A 27,877-nucleotide genomic window follows, 5' to 3' on the forward strand; every position below is an offset into this window, starting at 1 on the left:
TGGGTTCTCTACAAATTATGACGGCAAAACCTCGTATACAACATACCATAGAAAGAATGAGTAGGAAATAAAATGCCCCCTCCCCAAATGACATACATTAAATTTAAGGGACAAAAAGCACAATACTAAATCACAGAGAGAGAGAGAGAGAGAGAGAGAGAGAGAGAGAGAGAGAGAGAGAGAGAGAGTGTGTGTGTGTGTGTGTGTGTGTGTGTGTGTGTGTGTGTGTGTGTGTGTGTGTGTGTGTGTGTGTGTGTGTGTTGCAGATTAAGTGTGCAAGCAACTATGTAGGGTAGTCAACGATTTACATGGTGCTTACTACCAGGTCAAATTAAAATTCAGTTCCTTTACAAGAGACAAATAAGTACAACCATCTATGAAATCAAAATGGAACTAAAAGTGTTAAGTGCCAATGACCTTTCTGTAAAAAAACTACAAATGGAACCAGAAAATTTTACCCCAATACTAAAAAGTAATGAATCTTGAAAGAACAATGTAACAACAAAAAATCTTGAAGCAAAAGCCTGTAAAGTTATCTACACATGCTGGAAATTCACACAAAGAATTACAACTGAAAATATTTTAAGATGAAAATAAATCACAGCAACATAAAAGCATTCCCTATAAGAACTTGATAAAAAGGACCAAAACTATATAAAAAAAAATTACATGGCTCTACAATGTCATTATAACAAGTGACCAGACAAAACTGAATCATTTCTGGTAGATTAACTCAAAGACAATCCTAGTGAATCAAATTATTAACTCCAGATCAAGATTGCAGGTTACACCTGAAGACAATCAGAATTACTCAAATGTCAAACCAGAAACTAAAAATACAAGGATAAACAAAACAGACTTTTGCTTACTTTACTTTCCAACTTCCAAATTGCATCACTATTACTTGTTAGTGCAACTTTGGGGAAGACTCCATCTTTAGATCCTTGAATTTTACCTTTATTTTCTGGGTCTCTACATTGCTGTCCAACCACTCCAACTCCCTCTTTTCACCGTCCGAGGCACTGAATTACTTAAAATGCCTCGGTGGTTGGCTTGGTAATCTTAACTGCATATATAAATCAAATAAAATCACACCATTTGCATCAGCTGTGCTAAAAATTATAAATGTATGCTTGGCAAAAGTACCTGGTAAAGAAGATATTTTACACATTTTCAAGTGTGTTGATGACTTTGTCATACCTAATACATCAAAGCATTCTTAATTTCAAAATGGCATCAAGTGGCCTTTGTCACAAACCTGGTCTTGGTCGATACACCCATTCAACCAAAATTTACACTTGAATTTCCATTAAACACAGAATCCATTGTCATAGACTTTGCTACCAAGATGTGTGTTATCCACAACAAATATTAACAAGAATACATTCATGAAATACAATAACTGTTGAAAAACAGGACCCTGTAAAGAATGGCCAAGAAACACCAAACACTGTCCCATTTAACATTTGACTGACACTTTTTTTTGTCTATATGTTATTCATGCCTTGAGTGAAATATTTTATTATTTCCATCCAATCTGATGTTTGTCTTAATGTTCCCCAATGACTGAGCTTTTGAAACAAGCTTAGGAGTTGTTGGAGGCAGTAAGGTCCTGCTTTAAGGCAAGGCGTAATCACTACAGTATGTGATTATGCACAGCCTCTTTTATTTGGAATGTGCACACCACCTCGGCAATACTGAGCATGAAGTCACTGTGGGTTGAACAAATATTGATAACCTGCAGCACTCAGGTTTGTCTGAATCATTTTCAATGAGATGTTGACCCAATTCCTTTGACTGTTGCAAATTGAGAGAATTCTGAACTACATAAGGAACTGAAGATCATGAACAGCAAAATCATTAATTGAGATAAATACTTGTTTTTCAAAACCAATATCTCCCTTTCTTCAGTGAACAGCAACCCATATCACTGTTCCTTCAGTCCCACAAACATTACTGAGGTAGTTTGCAATATCAACCATAATCACAGGTGACTCCCCCTTTTTTGGGCATTACTAAGGATGTAACTTAAGTATACAAAATTTTCCAAACAGCTTACGGATAAGTTTGTAAAGAATGAAAACATTAACTTACAAAGCTCAACATTTAATCTTTCACTTGATGCAATCATGTCAGGTACCTGAGGTGTGTTGGTGAACTGGTTTGTTGTCTACCATCCCCTTCTAGTCTTAAGAACACTTACTAAGTTCACTCTCCTTCTTTTTTAAATGATGACGTGCCAAATTAATGTTGCAGTTGTCATTCAGTAGGCAATCCTGAAAGAATAAGGAAAGAAAAACAGGGCAGAAAAATATCAAAAGTTATGAAAGGATGAAATGTTCTGACTTGAACTGCGCAAAAATTTTAGCTGTTTAAGAACACATTTGGTTATCTGCTATTAACAGCAACATAAGCATCACCATTAAATGGAACCACAGCCGTGAGTTGAAAGATTTTCTCATCTTTAAAAGTGATACCTAACTTTAATTTTCTGAAGTGGTAAATGAGAAATTATGAAGGGCTTTTTTCGACTGATAAAAAATCTGATCACGACTACCCCTACCTTTTCTACACAGTGCCTACTAGCGCATCAACTTTTTTTGCAAGATTAATTTTTTGTCAAAATTACATCTATGATCTTTTTTATAGCAATGACGACCAACACGAATACTCATTACAAGGTTACTGAAAACCCTGTTAGTAGAGTCTTTAAAATATGATTGAGAAGTCTTCCCCACAAATCATAGTAAAATGTGAAGGTCATAAAAAGTAACAATTTTCAGGACGATTTACCCTCTAACCGGGGCAAATATGAATTCAAACTACAGTAGCAATTGTACAAGTGGAGGAAGGTATAACAACAAAATTAAGGTGATTCATTTATGAAACTGAGGCTGTCAAGACAAACAATGGGGAGCTTTTAGCCATTCAGTGCTTAAGACAGTGAAAAGAGGGAGTTGGAGTGATTGGGCCGCAAGATAAAGAGATCCAGAAAAAAAAGGAGATGAAGTACTAGGAGAAAACCGTTCGGTTGCATTAGGAAATGATACTTGAGAGAGAAAAGACAACAAGACTGGAGAACAGATGCAAAGAGAAAGGCTAAAAAGTGGGAACAGCTAGGGACCGAGATATGCTGCAACACCCTCTAGTAATGCCTACAGTTACCACATGAAGTTATTATTAAATTATTATTATTAAAAAAGTTTAACCAGACCACTCAGCTGATTATCAGCTCTCACAGGGCTGGCCCAAAGGATTTGGATGAAATGACAGGTCTAGGCTAGAAGCCTAGCACTGGGACCAAATAGGTCATTCGATATGGTGATGAATGACTGAAAATTAAATTAAAAGCTGCACAAAGGCATACACTCTCATACTGGTACACACTAATACAATAAATACATTTATACTCATGTTTCCGTACATACTCACTAAAAAGGTATACTAAAATCAAAATAAATTATGACAAATTTTTAAATTTTGTTTTAAAATTCATTAAGTTTTTGTATTTCTATTATTTACTTTTTATATTTTATCAATTAAATCACAGCTCCTCATGAACATTAAAATGGATATTACTGAGAATGTTGAAGATTCTGATAAAATTTCTTTTACTGTTCTCTTTCCAAAATTTAATAATTGCTGCAGGTTATATTTTGGACATTCACATAATCTGTGGTTTCTTTTTTTCTATATTTCATAAAATTTCTTAACATGTTTGTTAAACAATCTTTTAAGTTTTTGTTATTGCACAACTCTGCAAAGCAATCATTACATCCACATGTGTTTTCATGTACATTCCTTGTTTCATTTGCTCTTGAACCAATTATTGGTGTTGGAGTAATCTCTTCTCCCTTGACATAATCATTATCATCTTTAACTTCAGTGTTTTGGATATCTGTATCCATAGGTTTTACTATTACTTTTAGGAGATAAAGGTATATTCTTGGCTTGTTTTTGTTCTTTCTTTATATCCTTTGTCTTTGGTTGAACCGATGTTGCTCTAATTGTAGTTGTTTTTTTTGTTTTGGGTGGTGTTCTCTCCAAAGGCCTTTTTTTATCTTAAATTTCCACTCCATCATGACTTGCCTCTGTTTCTTCTGTAGTAGTATCATCATCTTGTGCTATTTGCATTAACATTTCAAAAGAGTTGGATAAAATGTTACCCATATCCTTTGTGCCTGTTTCTTGATTCTTCACCATTTTTTTTTTTTTTTTTGTAAAGCACTATTTTCTTCTTGAGATTTATTGGGCTGCAATTTGTTACTTCTGTCTGCATGTATTTTGATTCATTATTAGTTCTTGTTGTTAAGGCATATGTAAGTTTCTTACAGGGTCTTGAATTCCTCTCACTTTCAGGTTTCTAATTTAGCCTCTCTAATAGGCATTCCTGTTTCTTCTTGCAACATTTCAATTCCGTGTTTGTACATGTAATACATGCATTCTTTGGATCTTGCATGATGATTCTGCCCTGATTGATACATTTTGGTTTGCTGCAATTCCATTGTGTGGCATGTTCTTCAGATCCATACACATACAGGTTCATTTTGACAATATTTTTTTTGCATGCCATATTTACTACAGTTTTGACACTGTAGTGGCTTTCAGGATTATAGTGTCTTTATTCTCTGTTTTGACCTAAACTTATTTTTCAGGTAGATCTTGACCCTCAAATTTTATTTTCGTGATGTTTAACATTTTCTTATTTTTTTGTTCACACAGTGTATTACTGTATATCCTCACAATCTTGTACTCTGGGATATCTTTTTTTAAGAGAGTCCAGAGAATATTCTTTTTGGTGGTTCGCCCTGTTCTCCAGGGAACACAATGGTACCCTGAATACTGTTCATACTGTCATATTTTTAATTTTTACTTTTGTATTATCTATTGTTGTTATAGACATATAGTCCTCAGACTGACTCTTTGTTGTGGCTTCTAGAAGCCAAATATTTTCTCTTATCTGTCTAAACGACATTTCTGTGCTGAATGTCCGTTTAATGGGTAGTTTTCCAACTTTAGGGCTGAAATTTTCCATTCTGTTTCTAAGGTCCTTGACCAACTTCCACTCCCAAAGAGGGAGTCGAAGTGAGTCAAGGTTGGGTCAAGATGATATTTACTTCTTTTGGGACTTGTTTTGTACTGGAGTATAAGGTTCCAGTGTAATTACATTTTGATTTTGTTTTGATTTTTCTAAAGAAAGGTTGTCATAGGAGGTTCCAGCGGTCATCAACTGTGCCTGAGTCGCTACCATCAAAAGGTCCAGAGGTACTCAAATCCTTATAATGACTTGTCATAAAGATTGAGGGGAGGGAAAAAAATTAAACCTGAAAACCTTAAAAAGATATCATCAGCCTTTCATAGAGTTTATTCTTTCACCAATGGCACAAGTGAGAACCGACTCCCAAATGTCCGCCCCCTACCCTACCCCACAGGGGGATGGCACAACATGATTAGTGACCCAAGTGTAAGCCAAACCCGCTTGCTAGGACTGTATTACAAGAATACAATTGTCCCCACCTTAATCACATCATGGGCAAACCGGATAGAATGCCGAGAGTCCTATCCCTAGAACCAGACACCCCCCTGGAATCCATGGTCCAGTCTTAAAGAATAGTTCCACCTGATATCTCTCAGGTCTGAACATTATCGGGCAGTTGATGGTCCTACCACAGTTCCAACTATTTAGCTTCAGATATAAACCCAATCCCAGTTATGATATCTTTTCCTGTTTATCAGGTCCAATAAATTTTAGCAAAAGCAGAAAATTCCACAAAAATTAATTCAAAGAAATACAGAATGGTATATGGAACTCTTGGACTCAAACCCGGGGACCAATTCCTGGGGTTCAAGAGCCCCCTCACCACGTCAAGGTGGTCCCAAATCGAGGGAGACCACATGAAGTGAACTGATGGCATTAGCCCACTATAAGGCCAAAATAAAGGTGTAACACCAAATTAACATTCAAATATATCAAACTTACAGTACTGTACTGTACAATATAATGAACACTGATGGTACCGATTCATAAGATATGGTACCACTTAATTACACTGATTAAACATCAGTGTTGCATCGTCAGCATTACTAAAGGTACTTTGCACCACTGCTTGAGACCTAGGTGCAATGCCTTTGGTCCTATATATCTGTTTTCTCTGATTTCTGCCCACCTATCAGAATAATTTTTTTAGATGTCTTTTCTAATTTTCACAACCCTAATCCTTAAAAACAAATCATTGGTAATTATACACTCAAAAACATTACACAATCTTTTACCTTATATTTCCAAGTATTATTTATAAAATATTGCAACTTTCACTTACATTTCAGCAAAAACTGTACCTTCTTGACCTGCACAAGTAAGAATATGAAGTTGAACTTCTTGGTCTGGTTAAAAGTCTACAGTAGTTCACAGCTGCAAGGATCTCAATATCCTATGTCATACATCATCATAACATTATACAATTTTACATCACACTCGGTACCTTAAAAAGATAAAATCATGAAAAATATAAACGTTCACAACATAGCAGCATTCACAAAATTATGGCTTAAACTTACTCATTACCTGAGACTATTCAAAAAGAGTAATAAGGATGTGGTCAAGGTTTGCTTCAAACCTGCAGAAGCAATTTAACTCACTCAATACCACGAAGAGCATGTCCACTATCTCACTATTACCAATTTCTTAAAACTACAGTACCTTCCAGGATAACTTTAATCACTTCCTTCCCCAATATCTATAACAGTCATAATCTCGGAACCTTCTCTACTTCGCCGTCTCCTTCCATGACCACTTGCACATTTGGCACTTATATTTCGCTTATGTGATCCGTAACTATTATTAACATTCTTATTACTGTTTTCAGTTGCCTTGTCCCCACTCACATTAAGTTTCTTTGTTAGCTTTGTCATTGGTGTTCCAGGCCTTTCGCCATTTTGTGATTTTCTTTGGTTAGTGAAGCTAGTTTCAGTTATTTTCTTACTGCTTTCATGTGTCCTATAATTGTGATCTAGGCTACTATTGCTATTTGATAGCGAATGTGTCTGACACCCATAACTTGCTCTCATAAGCATAGGTGAAGATACTTGTACAGATTTGCTTACCATAATCGGTTTTGAACTGGAACATTCTGTAAGGGAAGTCTGAATGCCAATACTTGATTTATTAACTTGTGTGTTAATGTTGCCATTCTAACTCTACCACAAATGCAAATCGGACTGTACGATACCCTTTCATTTGATTTCTGCCTGTACATTTCACTTTGTTGCTTTAAATCAGCACTTTTAAGAACATTGTTCAAAACAGTTTGCGAAACTGAGTCATTGTCTGCACATGCATGATTATCTGTTCCAAACTCATCTTCTGATTCCAAAGCAGTCTGGCCTGGGAGAGGCATATTCACCGACTTAGCTGAGGGGGCTGATGGTGCTCCTCTTTCAGACCGTGTAGGTTCATCAGAACTGATGTTAAGGCGTTTCATCATGTTAGCAAATAAAGTATCTTGATTGATAGTGATTGCTGGTAGAATCTGTAAATAGTAGGAAAAAAAGGAAACTTTGATAAGATGTTACAGTGCTATCATACAGACTTCATATTTCTGTCTGTCTTTGGTCAAGATCAACTTATTGTGTTAGTACAAGTTTGTTTATACCCACAAGAAAACACTGAACTAACTCACAAATGACCAGTTTTATTCACATTAAAAAATAAATAAACCCTACTACTTAAAAAAAACACTGCAGTTTTATTCCTGGCACAAAGAATTTATTGTGAAGAGCTAAAATGCAAACATGAACAAAAGTTTTTTGTATGGATAACTTTGGCATTCTACAATGTGCTCAGGGCAGCAGCTCACATTTCATAACTTAAGTAATGAGTAGCTAAGAAAATGGTTTACGTGTCCATCAGTAATACTCCCTTACAGTCTTTTCACCAGACGATGCAGGATAGTGTATTATGGTCATTCATGTCATTCATCTCATCTAGGTGCTTTTTGTGCATTGTCAAAATAATAATACTATTATTATTAATAATAACAACACAGGACAATAGACCATCAACTGAAGCTCTGAACTATACCTAGGTTAAATAAATACAATGACAGAAAACTCTGTGGAGGAAATGAGCTAAGTTTTCTAAGAAAAAAAATATTGCTCTACAACTTTAAGAAATACAAATGTACAGCCAATTTGTTGCATATTTTTGAAAAAAAAGGAGGAGGATTATCTGGGCAAGGGAGACGGTGTTACAGGCTTTGCGCCTTATGCTACTGGTTACCATCAAAGCTATAAAAAACCCTTAATGCTGTTATTCCACACAATGCCTCTCATGAAAAAAGTGTTTCTACTGCCCTTATTTAACTAGTTTTTTAATGTCATAATGTAATAAATTTAAAACAACATGCTACAGTACTTCTAATTCTAACAGGTGTACTAACTGTAAGCACAAGTTGCGACCATATAATTGGCCATAAAATCTGAAGCAACCCCTCTGTAGCCTACAGAAAACTACAACCTTTGCCTAATCATTTAGAGCAGTTGCCATTCTGCTCTCTATATCAGCATTATTCAAATTCATCTCTCCTGTGAAAAATCACAAACCAAAACATAATAAACTACTCAATTTTGCAATATTTAAAAACATAAATAAATAAAACAAAAAGGTATTTACCATGGAGCCAAGGTTACTATCATCAGATGTATTTGAACTCCTTCTATCCCAAGCATTAGCACGGCGACTGCGCCTAAGATTAAACCAGTCTCGTCTTTTGCGTCGACCAAACCTTGCTGCAGTGTGAAGGGCTGCTAATCTTTCTGCATCAGAGACATGAAATGACATCTGGGAATCTAAAGAATGCCGTCGGGAACTGCGATTATTGTGTCCTGATTCAATAGAAAACCTATTAGGAGGGAAAGGAGAAAAAGGGGACCAATTCAATTATTTGGGCAATTTCTCAATGAAATTCAATTACATAAATACTTTGTGGAACTTCAACACTTTAAAAATAAGATGTACATAGAAAACTTAAAGGCTCATTTATCACTATGTGCACTTTTTTCAGCATCCAGTATGGTACCTTTCTGAGCAGTCACATCATTAATCAACAATCATAGGAACAAAAACTTTTCACATGGTACTTCAAAAACTATCTATAAAACCTATCAGTGAATTAAAACATGTATCACTGTTGTATAGCAGTTTAATGAGCCAAGTCTTCTCTATAGTCATTAAAATAACAAAACCTGCGGGGTGCTTTTTGAGTGCCAGCCATGAGTGACTGTAGATGGCACTGAAGTTTTTACAGCATCCCTTCAGCCCCTGATGCATTGTTTTTCACCTTGTACTTTCACTTTAGGTATCAGTGACCCTGGTAGTTGTGACACCAGATAATCTCTAGCCAATCAATGTACTTTCATTTGTTCTCTTAAACTGCTTCTCACTTAGTAGTTTACTTCACCATATTTCATTTTCAAGTCTCATTTAGGATAAACTTCAGGCAAGCCTAGTGACCCTAGCAGTGTGTCAAATGGTTTCATCAAGCAACTTAATAATACAAACAAAACATAACTAGTGTTTAGTTCAGTTCAGAATATTAATGTTGCATTGCAACTTACAGGACTCTAGAGGCAAACTTAATGCTAACAAAATCAACAAGTGACTTCTATAATTTAAACACTACTTACACTAATTCTATTAGTTCAGAGTGAGGAAAAGAATGGACTATACATAAACCTAAAAATATTATGCATTAATAGAGCTGCATACCCAATACAACAAATCAATTAATGGAGGTGTCGATAAAAGGTTTTGTCGCAAAGGACTATTTCTGTGAAGAACATTAACCTCACCTCCTACTTATGCTATATTCTGAGTCAACTGAGTTTCTACGTAATCCAAGAGCTGCAGACCCAACTACTGCTCCACGCCTTGCCATCAAATGAGGTATAGCAGTTGCCCATGCTGAAGACAAATCACCAGATGTTGCACTGTTCATGTCAAAATTCAAACCTGAAATGATACTCTATTATCAATATCCAATACTATCGATAGAGAAGACATGCAAGGTGAAGTTCTCCCCTTCAACATTATTCTTTTCAAATGATGCAAACTTTGTTTGATAAATATATTAACCAAGTCACAAAACATAAGCTGTGAAAAAATTACACTATGTATGCTTATTGCTATGATGTATCATATGACAAAATAAAAATGTTATTTTTTTGAATAACATTGTTTGACAAAAAACTTTAGAGGAATAGAACTCAGAAACTTGAAGGTCAAATGAAGTAACTCCAAACTATAATCAGTATTGTAACAGAGCTAATAAGATAATCTTTATTACCAATAGGATCTGCATGCAGTGAGTGCAAACTAATTGACAGTCTTCCAGCTGTATTAAGATCATGACGCTTAGCAAAAGCTTGTGCTATGACCTTGTGCTTAGACAAACGCAAAGGTTCCTCTGAAGACACACCAGCCACTCTGAAAGCATACAAAATTAAACTTTAAAATAAAATATTCTTAACACCTTGCAAGCTGAAAACACTGTTATATCTTCTTTAGGACAGTACAGTAATGTAATGAGATAAATCTATAGTCAACAGAAATGATACTACTGCACATAATTTTTACATATGTAACATAAGAAGAGATAAAATATACATACAAAGTAGCAATTTATAAGTCAAAACAACAGAGGATATATATACACAACCAGGAGGAATAAATCTAAAGAGACATTTATAAAAAGGTGAGGTAAAGATTTTGAGCTCTCAAGGGCAATACTGCTGCCAAGCAAGGTTGGGTCATGCAAGACAGGCCCACTGGAATACCCAAGTTTAAAAATATTTCATAGACTATAAGCCTTAGTCCACATTCAAATCTGACTAAAGAAGTTGAAAGTCACAGTTACATTTCAAAAAGTATTCTGATGATTATCCAACTCATAGACAAGAAAAGCTGTTAAGGGCCTCATTAAAACTATTACTGCCACTTACTTTATGCTATGCAATTAATGGAACTGATACGAAATCTCTTTAGCATCAGACCATAGCCCTAATAATATTCTAGTTCTCCAAAAATGACTGGATGAAGTTCAGCAATAATCACAGATAAGTGCACCCATCAATTAACCCCAAACGCTTCATGGATGGTAGCAAACGCTCAATCGGTACCGTCTGTTTAATGCCAGCGACATAGCAAACGCCGACTACTAAAAATTTCAACTCGTCTAACTTTAATCAATCAATGGTTTTAAAAATGCAATCGTAGTTAAAACTCTATATTCTAGTAATATTCAACTATATGCACCTTCATTTTGCAACAAATTGGAGTTCCTAGCACAATATTTCGATTTATATAATTTTGAAAAACTTTTTTTGATTCAATACGTAATCCCATTTAAAATTTCAGGAAATTCTTTGCTACCTTTGTCGTAATTCTTTGGCAATCGTTCTATATTTGCCGTTACATAAAAGTTTTATATATGAAAATGTGCGCAATTTCGTGTACAATACAACAGAAAATAACTCATGGTTGAAGCTTTTATCAGTTTTGAAATATTTTCATATAAATCAATTATAACTGCTGTACTTAACTTCGTCAACTTTGACTCGACCAAATGGTAAAAATGCAATTGTAAGCTAAAACTCTTACATTCTAGTAATATTCAATCATTTACCTTCATTTTGCAAACCAATTGGAAGTCTCTAGCACAATATTTCGATTTATGGTGAATTTTTGAAAAAATTTTTTCCTTACATCCGCCAGAAATTTTTCACACGTTGTCGTGAATACTGTTTGCACTGTTTTATATTAGTCATTACATAAAGTTTTATATATGGAAATGTGTGCAATTTCATGTAGAATACAACAGAAAATAACTCATGGTTGTAGCTTTTATCAGTTTTGACATATTTTTCATATAAATCACGATAATCGCCAATTTCAACCGGTCAACTTAAACTCGACCGAAATGTAAAACGCTAATTATAAGCTAAAACTCTTACATTCTAGTAATATTCAATCATGTACCTTCATTTTGCAACAAACTGGAAGTCTCAGCACAATATTTCGATTTATGGTGAATTTCTGAAAAAAAATTTTTCTTTACGCTCATGCCACGTGTAACTCAGCCGAACATCTCAGAAATTCTTTCAAGTTGTCGTGAATGTTTCATCGCTTTACATTAGTCGTTACATAAACTTATATATGAAAATGTGCAATTTCATGTAGAATACAACAGAAATTAGCTCATGGTTGTAGCTTTTATCAGTTTTGAAATATTTTCGCATAAATCACGATAACTGCCAAAATTTCAACCTTCAGTCAATTTTAACTCGATCAAATGGTCAAAAACGCAATTGTGTTAAAACTCAACATTCTAGTAATATTCAATTGTTTACTTTCATTTTGCAATAAATTGGAAGTCTCTAGCACAATATTTCGATTTATGGTGAATTTTTTAAAAACATTTTCTTACGCTTGCGCGTAACTCAGCCTAACATCTCAGAAATTCTTTCGTCTCGTCGTAATATTTTGCATCGTTTTATATTAGTCATTACATAAAGTTTTATATATGAAAATGTGCGCAATTACATTTACAATACAACAAAAATAACTCATGGTTGTAGCTTTTATCAGTTTTGAAATATTTTATATAAATCATGATATAGAAAAATTGACTTTGTCAACTTTAACTCGACCGAAATGGTCGAAAAACTGCAATTGTAAGCTAAAACACTTACAGTCTAGTAATATTCAATCAATTAGCTTCATTTTTTCAAACAAACGGGAAGTCTCTAGCACAATATTTCGATTTATGGTGAATTTTTGAAAAAAATTTTACGTCCGCGCTACATGAATTCATGCATCATTTTGTGATAATATTTTCTGTGTTGCTTTGATCGTTTTAAAATTTGTTATATACCAAAATCATCGCAATTTAGTGTACAATACAACTAAAAAAATTAAGTCATTATTTTAACCGCTTTGCTTACAGCGCGATTTGTATACAATTATATACGAGTTTTTTTTCGCTGTCATATATTCCAAATATTTACATATGATAATGATATTTTTTCATTTCTGATGGTTGCATACTAAACTTCAGGCAATGACAAAAAAATGAGCCAAAAACGAACTCTTAATCTTAAAACTGTTGCCAGGTGATTTTTTGAAAAACTTTTTTCCGCTTCGGGCGCTTAACTCATCGAACGCTACGTATACGGGGACGCTTTTTATAAATAGGCTTCAAGTAAAGGGTTAAGTTCTTCCAACTATATTTTTCAGCATCCTACCCTTCTGATTAGAAGATAATGTATTCACTGTTCAATCTAAAAAATATTCTACCTGTAAGTTTTTGTCTAAGCTTCCAATTTTAGCTGTAATTTGTCACAACAATCAAAAATTCTAAACTGGATGCAGGATATTGTTCCAACAAAATATAATGTTAAATATCTTTCTCTACTTTCTCCGAGTTGATTCTTCTTAAATACTCCCTTCTAAAGTAGATAGCCAGCTTGGTACAATATCATAAATTATGTAAATTCATTACCTGTTTAAATAATAAGAGTTGTTTAATTCATCATTTCTTCTTCACTTAATATTAGTAATCAAAATTTCTGCAAGGAAAAACATGTGGTTCAACTTCTACAAAAACTACCTAGCAATTCTCAAATAGGGTATTTCATTCTAGCTCACTCCTTAACTCAGTAAAATTTTAATTCAATAAATTTTGGATTATAATAGTACCATCAAAAATATTATTAATTGCTTTTCAAGTACACGTACGTAATACAGGATAAATCTTTTTTATTAATACATAATCAGTTTCTTGTTAACTTCAACATAATCAAAATTTACATACTGTATTTACTTATACCAAAATATATGTATTGCATAAATTTCAAATATCTTTCACCTTTTCATTCCTCAATTTAATAGTTCAACAAATTCAGGTTAAAATGCTGCTTTATCTTTTTAATAAACTAAAATGCTTCACAAATTTAAGAAAACTGCAAATATCAATTCAGTATAACATCAAGGATAGGCATGGCATCAAATTCTTACTAAAATGTATGTAAGAACAAGTAAGCAAATGAAAAAAGGTAACTCTGTAAACATTAGTATCGATTTTCAAAACATATGTGTGTTTATGCATAACATGTAAAAAAGCCCACTACCCTGTTAGGCATGGGAAGAAAGGAAAAGTAAATACAGTATACATATCAAAATAGCATATAATCAAAGGCAAAAAAACCCACATAAGGATAAAACCCTACAACGCATAAACTTCACTTCAAAGATATTGTCAGAGAACATGTGAACATTCTTAGGAAGGCCATTTCAAAGTCTTGTAACAAAAGGTACTGGGCAGTTAAAAATGACACCAGAACAGAATATGAGTACTGCCACTTTATGAAATGAGTAGCATACACTACCTCCTGTACATGTGAAGCAAAGATGGCCGAGAACGATTTCTTTCAAAGGTGGTTCACAATATAACGTGTATTATTAGGAAAAGTAAATTACTGTACCCACTTTGAATGATTACTTTTTTAAAAAATAATGATGCCATCACACTGGTGATGCCCATGAATTTAGCATTGAAGGGAGGCTCCCCTTTTGCTATATCTCAGTCTCACAAACCAGTACTGGCATCACAACAGAGGTCTATATGAAACATACAAACTTGAATCTTTGTCTTTATAGGCATAATCAGTGTCCTGAATAGTTTAAGTACATCATTACCTGTGCCTAGTTTAAGTACATCATTACCTGTGCCTACATTCAGGAAGCTGTTACCCATACATAGTTTCTCATAACATGCTGCCAATTAGCTGGGATGCTCTAGTATTGGTCAATAACATTTACTACGACCTTTACGGAAATGACAAAAATCTATAAGTACATGAGGTAATGATGAAGGGGAAATGGCAATGGCAATGGCATGGACATTCCTTGCTACCACGCTAGAAAGACAGTGACTTGGAAATTCTAAAGACCACTGATATTTGGTGGCCCCATCTATGCCAAAACAGACCAAGACATCAAAAATCATGTTCTGCTTGATGCACATCTGAACAAACACCAAGAAAATGAACATACCCTACACAGCATAGTAACAAAACATATTTTATCCTTACCCCTTACCATTCTGGTAAACTTGTAATGTAATCTGTTACACCCTGACCACTACTGAACTTGTAAATTATTCTAAGTCCAAGAAGAACCAGCCTTATTATGAGAAATAACTATGGAACTTACAGGTACTTCATGGACAAAATCAAGCTATATAGGGAATGGGGTGATGATAAAATCAAATTTGCATGGGTCAATACAACTTGCAAATCTTTTACAGTATTTTCACTACAGAGATTCATTATATTCACTAAAGAGATATTATATTATAGGCAGTAATACAAAGAAATTTAGAAAAGTTAATCTGAGACATTACTGTTAGCCCAACTTCCAACTTCTTAACCAAAAATTTAAACTTTTTCTCCAAATTTCTTCACCTGTTACTTGTGATCTTTAAACTAGAATTATTATTGGTACCTGAAGCTCAATGAGATCTACATCAATTACTTGTATTATTTCTTGCACAATCACCACAGTTATGTGATTATGGAATGATTGTCTTACCTGAAGTTCTGTTTATATTTATATCATATGGTACAAATGATAAATAATCAACAATGGTAATGACAATGTGTACTGGTCTCAAAATACTCAGAGTTAAAGAAGTACTGGTTTCAAAATACTCAAGTTAAAGAAGTAACTGTATAAATATAAAATTCCCATATAATAAGAAATTAAATAACTTCAAACACGAAAGAATTACCCTATGAATTTTGATAAAATATAGCAAATTTAAATTAATTGGTATTTTTCATAGCTAACAAACCTATGGTTTTAACATTAGGACAAATCTTCTGGCGCCAGCTGGAAAACCGGTAAAAATAAAAACAATAATTGTTTATGCAAGGAACTGGTGGCATCTGGCATCCACACGGAGATGAGATGGGAAGTGGCCAGTAACCGGATCTCAACCCCATGATGTCTTAGTTTTCTTCCAGCCCATTGTTAACTGAAAGAGGGGTGGCTAGAGGTGGGCAGTAAAGGTTAAGACCGCAGGTTTGTTAGCTATGAAAAATACAAATTAATCTAAATTTGTTATTTGTTCATACGCAGAACAAACCTGGGTCTTACATTATGACAGACTCATTCTTGGTGGGAGATAAGAGAATCCTGAACCGACTGGAAGTTCAGCACAGCCAGTCTTACTTCCCGAATAAGAGAATTCAAAGGAAGGAGACCTAAGCCTCTGACCTGTTAGATATATGGGCATCCAACAGTCAGATTACTGGGCCAAGTCCAATGCAGAAATTCATTGCATTAGAGGAACTTAAAGAGCTATATCTGTTCACATAACAAACTAAGGCAGCCACCTATACGTGTTTGTTATTCCTCTCTCTCCTTGCCAGAGAGAGAAAGGGTTTGCTACTGCTAGGTATATTCATGTAGAATAAAAACAAACCAACAGTAAGGCTACTTCGCTCACCTGTGTCTGGCCCGTTCCAGCTTATGATGGAACTACCTTCTTACCACCCGTAGGTAGAGAAGAAAGGAAAAAAAGGGGGGAAGGAAAAGAGACCAGTTATCTCAATCATCCTCACTTTCATACCATCATCTTAAGCAAGATACAAAACTGTCCTGCTAGGGGCGCTGAATGAGCTACGCAACTTGTGGAGCAGCCACCACCAGACCCAAGGAAAAAGCGTTGAAGGACCTGTGGGCAATGTCCCTCAGGTATAAGGAAGTGAACGTGGTTTGGCTCCCAAGAACCAGCATTCAGGATATGAACAGATAAGTTCTTCTTGAATGCCAAGAAGGAGCTTAGTCCTCTAATGCCATGTGCTCTTGCATGCACAGTATTAGCAGTGGAAAATGATGATGAGGAGTAGGCATGCCTAATCACTTCACGAAGCCAAAACGAAATAGTATTCTTGGACACTTCTTTCTTGATCTGGCCTGAGCTAACAAAAAGTCTTTGGCATCCCGGTCTGAGATGTCAAGTCCTTTTTAGATAACAACACAGTGCTCTGACAGAGCAAAGGAGCAATTCATCTGGATCATCGTTAATGAAATCCCCAAGGGAAGGGATGGAAAAGGTAAACCTGTCATCATGAACCAAGGGGTTTTGAGTCTTAGCCACGAATTTTGGGACAAATTCGAACGCTGCTGACTTCCAACCCCTGGTATGTTTAGCATCAAAAACTAGGCCACGGAGTTCGGCCACTCTTTTCGAAGAAGCAAGGTTAGAAGGAAAACCATCTTGAGGGTCAAGTTCCTGTCCAATGACCGACGCAGTGGTTTGTATGGGGCTCAAGTGAGACTACTTAGTTCTCTGAGACTGAAGCGAAGGAACTTTCGGGAGGAGGGATGACTACGGATCTGGAAGTAAGCATCCTTCAAATCTATGGTCATCATGAAGTCATTGTCTCTGATGGCTGCCATGACTGTTCGAGGAGTCTTCATCTTGAACCTCGTATTTCTGATAAAGAGGTTAAATGTTGATAGGTCTATCACCAGCCTCCAATCGCCAGTTGCCTTGGGGGCTAGGAAGACTCAGCTGTAGAACCCTGGGGAAGGATGCCTTACTTGCTCTACAGCTCCCTTCCCCATCATCTTCCTCACTTCTTCTTGGAGAGCTAGGTGTTTTGGAGAGCCCTGGGTTAAGTGAGGTGAGGGAGAGGACGATCGGAGAGAGGGGGAGCAAAGTCGAAAGGTAGTAGATACCCTACCCGAGGGACATCTGCCACCATGACTGAAAGACATTCTCAGGAAGGCTTCTTTAGTGATGACTCAGGTTGAGAAGTGTTGATCATAGAAGGAGGTCTTATAGGCTTCTTGGGAGGAAGCTGCAGATTCTGCCTTGGGACATTCAGATGAGTAGGGGCTGCTGCTTTACTCACTGCTTGTTGGATGAGATGATCATTATTGTCGGCTCAACGCCTGTCGACAGCTGCATCCAACTGATCTCTGGGAAAAGCAGCTGGGAGTCCAGAATATTGCCATTCCTCAAGGATGACAAGGAATCCACATCAACAGACCGAGCCACTTTGGAGAGGGCTGTGTCTCTCCTCATCAGCAGGATATTAGCCCACAAATTAGCAGTCAGATGGGTAAGGCAGTAAATAGCCTATGCACCAGATTGCAACAATCTAATGTAAGTTGAACTATTTACATAAACACTTATGTAACATGTTACTATAAAAGGAAAACTGTAAGTAGAGGAAATTTAAAGGCAAAAGAATATATTACAATGTATATCTTGGACACAACACTGTGCTATTCACATCCAACAACAGAAGAGGCTCATTATGTTTAACACATAACGTTTTTATAGTATAGTAGTTAAATAAGATTAATAAGTCCCATTTCTAAATTTACAGTTTACCTGATAGTATTTGTTCTTACGTGAACAGTGATAACTGCAGGAAGACTGAGATGAAGTTGATAGATAGGCAGAAAGATCATAAGGAATGGATGAAAAGTAAAAGGCAGAATGTACTGCAACTCATAGTTCACTATAAAGGACACTTTGTAGCTGAAGCACAAGCACACAGGTGGCCATAACTCCCTAGTGTCTATGGACATAAAGTTTTGTATTACTTATGGAAAATGACAATTCTACGGTAATGACTAAAAAATACATTGCTGTTATGTTAATGATAAACATCCCAAAGCTTAAATTCCAATGGACCTGATCAACATGCAAAATACAACATTCCGAATTTTAAGTGCAGTGTACAGTATATGGGGGAATCAAATTAGGAAGAGAGCCTGACAAAATCATAAGGAATAGAATATTACTTATCGAAATAGGGAGTAAATAGTAGCCCATGAGGGTGGGTGTGATGCTCTTTAACATTGGTTACCCTGCAACAATTGGAATATTTTACCATTATGAAGAATGCATTACAATTTATTCTGTTGATTTATATATATTATAATGACTTCAAGTTCAAATTTACTTCCAATTCTGCTTATCCAAAGAAATTAGTTAAAAAATTAAATTAATAACACAAAGACTCTGCAACCTAAGCTTCAAATGTTCAAGCTTTCATACCTGTATATATACATAAAAATATTGTTCCCATGTACTGTTATCATTATTCTATATACAAATTCATGCTCTTGCCATACAACAAAAATCAATACCATTTGTTCAAATTTACCTCAACTTTGAATACAACCTTTTTCACATAAAGTTATTATATATTGCATGTGGCATGTCCTTTTTTCTGCAGGCATAACTGATCTTGTAAAAGCATTGTAGAGTAGCCATATCTTAATATGTCTATTTCTGTACATCACTATAAAGCAACGGATATGTTTTTAAGTCCAATGCCATAGCACAGTCATCAGCCATCATTCCAAAGTAAAGATCTGGTGACAATACGTTGTAAAGCTTCTCCTCCAAGTACAATTCCTCTCCACTGCATCAGCAGGATGCTCAAAATAGTTAAACTGTTTTACTCTTCGCACTTTCATTATGGACTGGCTTATGGCACTATGCACAACTGCTCATTCTTGGGTTGAACTTAGCCTATAGAAATAAATGAAGATACAATACAAACCTTCTCAAAAACCTTTTCCAGGCATGCACTGTGTTACGAGTCCAACACCATGAAGACATGATGATTCCAGCACCAAATAAAGCCAAGAGATGAAGCTTGTGCACATTTATATTTGGTCGGTGGGCTAGCTTACAACTTGGAGAAACACTGCTATCTTCAGGATCAGATCTCATACCTGACACACACCTGAAGAGAATATAACACCTGGTAAAAAGTGGTTAAGCAAATGGTTTTCGAGTCTTTCTCATCTAGTTAAAGCTATTCTATACCTAAATGAAAACACATTCAGCGCATGATTTACTATTAACTCTCTTGCTTACTTTCAAAATTTCTTTAATTGCCTTTTTGTGACCAGCATTATGAAAACTGGAAATGACTATTACCCACAACTGATTTGAACACTGGTTTCTCTTTGACTTACATAACATATTCTCGTAGTGCTTCGTCCCAAAGATGCTGGTTTTTGTACTGATAAATATGGCAATAAATAGTAATAGCAGTGAAGGTGACTAAAGATATAGTAAGAACTGCCAGTCTAATTATGGTTTCCACAATCTTGCTGTTGGCTGAGTCACTAATAATGTTGAAGCATTCTATTTTCAAACGGATTAACCGCATCATACCTGCAATTACATGGAAAGCACGTCAGTAACAAATTCAAATGACAACAAATGGTACACATAAAGTGAATATAAATATCTTGTTCTTAGGTTTTCTCTATTATTTTGGATACCATACAGATCTTTTCCTACAATTAAAAAGCTAGCCAAATGAGAAGAATAGAGAGAAATTCTCATTTTAAAATGAGGCTTTGAGTGACAATATTTTTAAATATACTGCACTTTACTTTTTTCAGTCATTAAAGGTTCTCTGGCATAAAAGTAAAATTCTTTTTTTATCATATCTGTTTCTGCCATACTCTATGACCCTTTCACTATTAGTATTTTCACCATCTAAATGAACTCCTCCAGAATCTTGAAATTCAAATGATTAAATGACATGTGCTGATTGCTAAATGCAGGAAATGTAATTATGTACATGCCACTGCCTACAGCTTCATCTTAGGTGCCTCCAGAAGAAAGGGACTATCTGCATTATGAAAGTCATATTAAGGGAATATTAAGGGAATGTAGCCACCTTATCAGTAAGCTAGTTCACCCTCAACCAATAAACATCACTGGTATGTCGTGGTGATTATAAAGAGTCTACCCAACTAACAAACTCCATGGCATGGCAGAAGCTAGATCACTAAACAAAAAAACACCAAGCTGTGTTTTTATTGCTTATGACTTTCATCAGTTATAACAGAAATGTTCTCTTGTGCCCATAAAATCTGTAACATGAAAATGACTTACCCTGTATAAGGAAGACACAGCCAATAGCCACAATAACAACAACAGGAAGCAGCAAAAATCCTATTCGGACGTGTAACGTATGAGACAAAAAACAGATTCCAACTAGGGAGTCTCCTTCTATCTCAGCTAGTAACATTATAGTTATGGTTAGGACCAAAGGCAAGGACCATGAGACAAGATGGAAATATGCAGCTCGACGTTCTAGTTCATCCCCACACAGCCCAGCAGCTGCAAAAAATTATTACTTTATATAACTACTGACTGCACAAAGTTAATGTTTCAAAGATAGAGCCCTAACTCCAAAAAGACAAATGATCAGACATCAAAATTAATCCTCTTGAGCACTCAGCAACTGAAGCACTGCAAAGTAAATCAAAGTGTCCACTACACTTACTGAATGCTATTCAAGCATTCTTTGTTCAAACCTGAAATATTTTATTAAACAAATATACAAACAAGGTAATGATGAAACAAAAATTTGAAAGGATATAACTGATAAATATAACTTCAATGAACAAATTTATATTAATAGTAAAAGTTGCATTGAGAAAAGTTACATCATAAAATACATTGTTTTAAGAAAAACATTAAAACTTACCGTATGATTTAAAACTAGTGTGAAGAGAATATGCTAATATTATAAGCCATATGCCTCCTGCCATCATAAAATAGTAAATGCACACAAACACCACAACACAGGATAGGTTTCCACCAGAGCTGTGAAAAAATCTCACATAAAATAACATGGAATATTTAATTTCAAAATTAAAATAGTTTAAAATATAAACCTACACTACACATTTTGCTGTAAACTTCTGAGCGAGCAATACCTGCTGATCCTTTTGCACAATAACAATACCAATTAACCCTTAAACGCCGAGCCTCTATTTACAAAAACGTCTCCCGTATGCCGGCGGCGTTTGTTGAGTTAGCGCCGAAGCGGAAAAAAAGTTTTTTTCAAAAAATCACAGCACGCTTAGTTTTTAAGATTAAGAGTTCATTTTTGGCTCATTTTTTTTGTCATTGCCTGAAGTTTAGTATGCAACCATCAGAAATGGAAAAAATATCATTATCATATATAAATATTGAAATATATGACAGTGCAAAAAAAATTTTTCATATATAATTTTATACAAATCGCGCTGTGAGCAAAACGTTAAAGCTAACGGTTATTTTGTTTTTCTTTGTATTGTACACTAAATTGCGGCGATTTTGGTATATAACAAAATTGTAAAACGATCAAAGCAACACAGAAAATATTATCACAAAAATGATGCATGAACTGATAACGGCGGACGTAAAATGTTTTTTTTAAATTCACCATAAATCGAAATATTGTGCTAGAGACTTCCCGTTTGTTGAGAAATGAAGCTAATTGATTGAATATTACTAGACTGTAGTGTTTTAGCTTACAATTGCAGTTTTCGACCATTTACGGTCGAGTTAAAGTTGACCGAAAGTCAAATTTTTTCTATTTATCGTGATTTATATGAAAATATTTCAGAAATGATAAAAGCTACAACCATGAGTTATTTTCTGTTGTATTGTACATGAAATTGCACACATTTTCATATATAAAACTTTTATAACGACTAATATAAAACGGTACCAAATATTACGACAACATGAAAAGAATTTCTGAGATGTTAGGCCGAGTTACAGCGCGGAGCGTAGTGAAAATGTTTTTTCGAATTCACCATAAAGCGGAAATATTGTGCTAGAGACTTCCAATTTATTGCAAATTGAAGGTAAATGATTGAATATTACTAGAATGTAAGAGTTTTAGCTTACAATTGCGTTTTACCATTTTCGGTCAAGTTAAAGTTAACCTTGAAGGTTGAAATTTTAGCAGTTATTGATTTATGTGAAAATATTTCAAAACTGATAAAGCTACACCACAGAGCAATTTTCTGTTGTATTCTTCATGAAATTGCGCACATTTTCATATATAAAAAGTTTATGTAACGACTAATGTAAAACGATGCAAACATTACAACAACGGTGAAAGAATTTCTGAGATGTTAGGCCGGTTATCACATAGAAAAATTTTTTTTCAGAAATTCACCATAAATCAAAATATTGTCTAGAGACTTCCAGTTTGTTGCAAAATGAAGGTACATGATTGAATATTACTAGAATGTAAGAGTTTTAGCTATAATTGCGTTTTTGACCATTTAGGTGAGTTAAAGTTGACCGGTTGAAATTTTGGCAGTTATTGTGATTTATATGAAAATATTTCCAAACTGATAAAAGCTACAACCATGAGTTATTTTCTGCTGTATTCTACATGAAATTGCGCACATTTCATATATAAAACCTTATGTAACGACTAATATAAATGGTGCAAACATTATTGTGACAACGTGACTTAAAGAATTTCTACGCTGGACGTAAGGAAAAAGTTTTTTCAAAAATTCACCATAAATCGAAATATTGTGCTAGAGACTTTCAATTGGTTGCAAAATGAAGGTAAATGATTGAATATTACTAGAATGTAAGAGTTTTTAGCTTACAATTGTGTTTTTACCATTTCAGTAGTCAAAGTTGACCGGTTGAAATTTTGCGTTAAGTGGTTATATGAAAATATTTCCAAACTGATAAAGCTACAACCATGGGTTGTATTTTGCTGTATTTTACATGAAATTGCGCGACATTTTCATACATAAAACTTTATGTAACAGCTAATATAGAACAGTGCAAAAATTACAACAAAATGACGAAAAGAATTTCTGAAATTTTTCGTCGAAAGTTACCGCTGGCGTAAGATAAAAGTTTTTTCAAAAATTCACCATAAATCGAAATATTGTGTAGAGACTTCCAATTTGTTGCAAAATGAGGTACATGATTGAATATTACTAGAATGTAAAGGTTTAGCTTACCATTGCGTTTTCGACCATTTCGGTCGAGTCAAAGTTGACCGGTTGAAATTTTTGTAGTCGGACGTGGTATGTCCACTTGGCACCCGACAGACAATTTTAGTCGACGTATGATACGTCCAGTAGGCGTTTAAGGGTTAATCTACCAGTACCTGTATTTGTTTTCCTATTGCACTATTATTATAATTATAAAGTTTCAATCCAATAGTGAAATTACACAATACTAAGTATATTTACAGTCATAATGGTTATATATTTTATCATCATTCTACTCTTGAACTGGAGTAATGAGTTAACAATTCAGCTGAACTTCTAAATCTTACACAGAATTATATTTTGAATTAACCTAATACTCTTAATGCTTTCAAATGCAGCTCTTTTACCTGTTGACATATATATTACAAGTATACAAAATCACTTTCCAATATACATCTATTTTTTTCCACAAACCCATCGATTATATATAGACCCACAATCATAGTCTACAAATGTTTCACACACGTCTTTCATCTAGATGACCGAAGAAGAATGGCAGTAGTACCAACATAAGCCACCTAAATCCACAGGTCCACACCAGGCAGCTGTCTACTTTTTGGATGTCTGCTGACATTTTAGGAGGTGTATCAATTTATGTTTCTGAGGCAAGCATTTGAAAATATCTTCTGGTTTTCAACCATTTACTAGTGGCTTCTAAGGTAGTGTAAAGATTATAAGTGTATTTAGTTTTAACAGGGATCTGTATGCATCATTCATAAAGGATACTTCTTCACACCCTCTAGCCCAGACATATGCTTACAAGTTCCAAGATATTTAGCCTCCAGAACACGTCTTTGCATGGCCAGGCTTTATATTCTGAAAAGACATTCTCTGATGTCATCAAAGGTAGCAGAGCTTCCCCTAAACTTCCACTACTCTTGCCAGGTCAACAGTGGAATTTTAAAGTTGATTGGGTGGGAAAATATATCCTGAATTCAACCACAGGGTCAGTCATTTTCTGATGAACATACCTACTGTAAGGGGCCTATCTCCTCTACAGGATACATGAGACACACATTATGCTTATGGAGGTAATCTTCAAGTCCCAGCTGTCCTTGCCATTAGAGGTTACTAGATTATCTCCTTCCTCATCGATCCATTTGAACTTTACCCTTGCGCCCATTTTTGGCAGGCCTCTCTGCAACCACACCTCCTGAGTCACAGTTGTATGGCCAATCAGGCAAAGAGTCAGTCTTCTGAAGATGTCAGAAGAGAATTGGTGTTAAATCTCATAATATCTCTCACTGGTTGAAGATACCTTGTCAGATATTCAAGCATTTACCCCTCAACTGGTAGGACAGTATCATAAAAACACTCTATCATCTAGTGGACATTCTGGTCAAACACAAAGACCAGTGGCCAGAAGTTTCCCAAAGTTGGCCTCGAAGAGGATGGGTGGCACATTCAGCCTAAGTAAAGATATCAAGTAATTTCTGACAAATGGCCATTCTTTTTTGTTTTTTTTGGAGAGGGGAGATTGGGCAGACTGCTGGAAACTCACAGATACTCTTAACACAACTCTCAATCACAGCACCTACATAATAACAGCCCTCTACTCAGGTTGATCGTAGAACCTAAGATCTCATGTTGTCCCTTTAATTGGCATTCAGGTGGTACTAGTTATGTATAGCCACCCAAAACCTTTAAAAGGTCTCTAGTTGCATCTAGTTGCACTGCAGCACCAACCAAAGATTGCCATGACAGCCTTTTTGATGCATGGGATGCAGATCAAAGGATATTTCCATATGGCAAGAGCACACCCAGGGATATTTCTACATAAGAACATTCTGAACTAAACTTCAGGATTGGTCGTTTCTTTGGAAACCAAGGATTTTTAATTTCCTTGTTTGAAATAGCCCAGCTAGCTAACTTCATATCCTGCAAAGCTTTGTCTCCTACCTCGCTAAGGAAGGATCTTGGTCGATCTTGGTCGGACTCTTTATATTTAAAAGATTTCCCTAATCAATATCTACACCATTTCTAAATGCCTGAAGATTACACTCTTCCGTATCAAGTGCTTATCTCTATATAAGCAGTACTTCCTAAGGAAGTCATTCTCTGGTTGGGCAACTTTGAGACATGTAAACTACTAAGGCAACTCTTCCTAAGACCCTCTTCCACAGGCTAGTGGCGACTCCTGGATTTTGTGACTCATCAAACAGCAAGATTACAAATCCAGATAATCAGGACCAATCTCAATTACCTTCACCATAGAGACAATTAATTTTTCTCTTCAAATTAAGACTCAAGATAACGAAAATTGAGTTTCTTGTAGAACAAAGACTTTTTTTGAAAACAAATCAAAATTGTTCATATTCATCATGTACACCAAATGTCCTCATGTCAACCCCACTGTTTGCCTACACCTATAGCCTAAATCAAAGAGAAGTAAGGCTATTAAGAGCCATGAGGACCACAAATATGAGCTAGTGTAAATGATAGGTTTCTGATGAAACAACCAGTGTGATGATGTTCATTAATCCTGCTACAGTACTGGCAGCTAACACGTACTGCAAAATTGAAGAAATAAAAACTCACCTAGGCTCTGACTGTCTTAGCATGCCATCAGAACGACATGTGAGATCTGTTCGTACACCAGGGTGAAACTGCACCATAAAGCCAATGCTAGCAATCAAAAAGCAGCCGTTTACATAGAAGATAATAAGAACGGGATATTTGTTGGCTGCCCTCCAGTCTATTAGGTATGTCAGCTGTGAAGAAAAAAAAGTCATCACATACCTCTATAAGGAAATTCACTGTAAAAACAAATTATTCACTAGAACATCATACAGTACTTTATAGTATACAAACACAATACAACACAAAAAAATATGTTTCAAAGATACACATCACTTAGCCACATGTTACTTTGTGCCTTTCTCTCCTGGCAACTATTTTTGATGGGGCTACGAAAGCTGACCCCATGTAATAGATCTAATTGTTGGGACTAAGAGGACTAGTAAAATATGTTTTTACGATAAAAAAATATACAAAACATTCATGATATTATATTTATACATGCAGCAGTGTAATGGCCCTTCTGAAGTCTGACTAATTATAAATCCCAAAGAGTAGGGAAGAAAGTAGGGACTTACAAGTGGGTTTATTTCAATGAACCCATCAATACATGAAAATATTATAAGGCCAATTGCTACGACTAGAAGTCATTCACATTCAGTACTCGGTAATAAAACAAAATTAACTATGAATGGTGCATGGTGTATAGCTGACCCATAAAATTTTAAGGTGAAATTTATGTCTAGGCCTAAACAGTATTCTCCAGGTAAGTCAATCGCCCAAATAATACAACACTGAATCCATTCAACTATCAACACAGTGTGCTATGAATATAATAGAATGCTACCACCAATAGCATGTGGGTATCTTGTTATTTTTTGGTACTGAAAATCAATTAGTTAATGAAAGGCCAGCTCATTAACTATTTTCTTCTGAACTTAAGTTCACATTCAGGTTGACTAACTTTAGGCTGTAAATATATATATATGTTAAAGAATATATATGTTAGACTTAATTTTCTAGCAAAGTATTAACAAAATAATGGGTTCCTTTTCCTACTTCCTTGCTATTTTCTTTGTTTATTGTATGCCTTGCCCTGGTATTAATAAGTGGTTGTCACAAAGCACCAGTGACACTGCACTAGTGTTGACTGTATATATGCATTGATTTATTTTCCTTTTTTTTTTTGCTTTACTTTCTTTATTCTTCAGTATCCTCTGCTTAAACTGTATGCCTGTATGCTAGCAGATTCTGCCACTTGATACTTGCTTGTGTACAAACTTGAGTTTCTTTTCGTCCTCAAAATTTGCTTTTACGATGAAGCAGCAAACTTACGAAGGACTGCCAAGTAAGCTTTGCCATGCCAACATGTTTAATCCTGACAAAGACCCCTAATTTTCTGAGAATAGGTAAACACACAGAAACTCACCAATTCCTTATAAGAGA

The 27,877-nt window shown here is 35.2% G+C and overlaps 1 protein-coding gene across 1 annotated transcript in view; it reads right to left on the reverse strand.

Moving 5' to 3' along the window:
• Window positions 1-6,578: 6,578 nt before the first annotated feature.
• Window positions 6,579-27,877, reverse strand: part of smo (smoothened) — a 29,093-nt gene continuing 7,794 nt past the window's right edge. Inside the window, 10 exon segments of the mRNA XM_067115142.1 lie at window positions 6,579-7,193; window positions 7,196-7,529; window positions 8,672-8,900; window positions 9,850-10,009; window positions 10,344-10,483; window positions 19,648-19,833; window positions 20,069-20,270; window positions 21,003-21,230; window positions 21,601-21,719; window positions 26,453-26,625. Coding sequence (XP_066971243.1) covers window positions 6,715-7,193; window positions 7,196-7,529; window positions 8,672-8,900; window positions 9,850-10,009; window positions 10,344-10,483; window positions 19,648-19,833; window positions 20,069-20,270; window positions 21,003-21,230; window positions 21,601-21,719; window positions 26,453-26,625 — 2,250 coding nt within the window. The 3' untranslated portion in view covers window positions 6,579-6,714.

Source organism: Macrobrachium rosenbergii, chromosome 2 (genome assembly GCF_040412425.1).
Source record: "Macrobrachium rosenbergii isolate ZJJX-2024 chromosome 2, ASM4041242v1, whole genome shotgun sequence".
Taxonomy (NCBI): Eukaryota; Metazoa; Arthropoda; class Malacostraca; order Decapoda; family Palaemonidae; genus Macrobrachium; species Macrobrachium rosenbergii.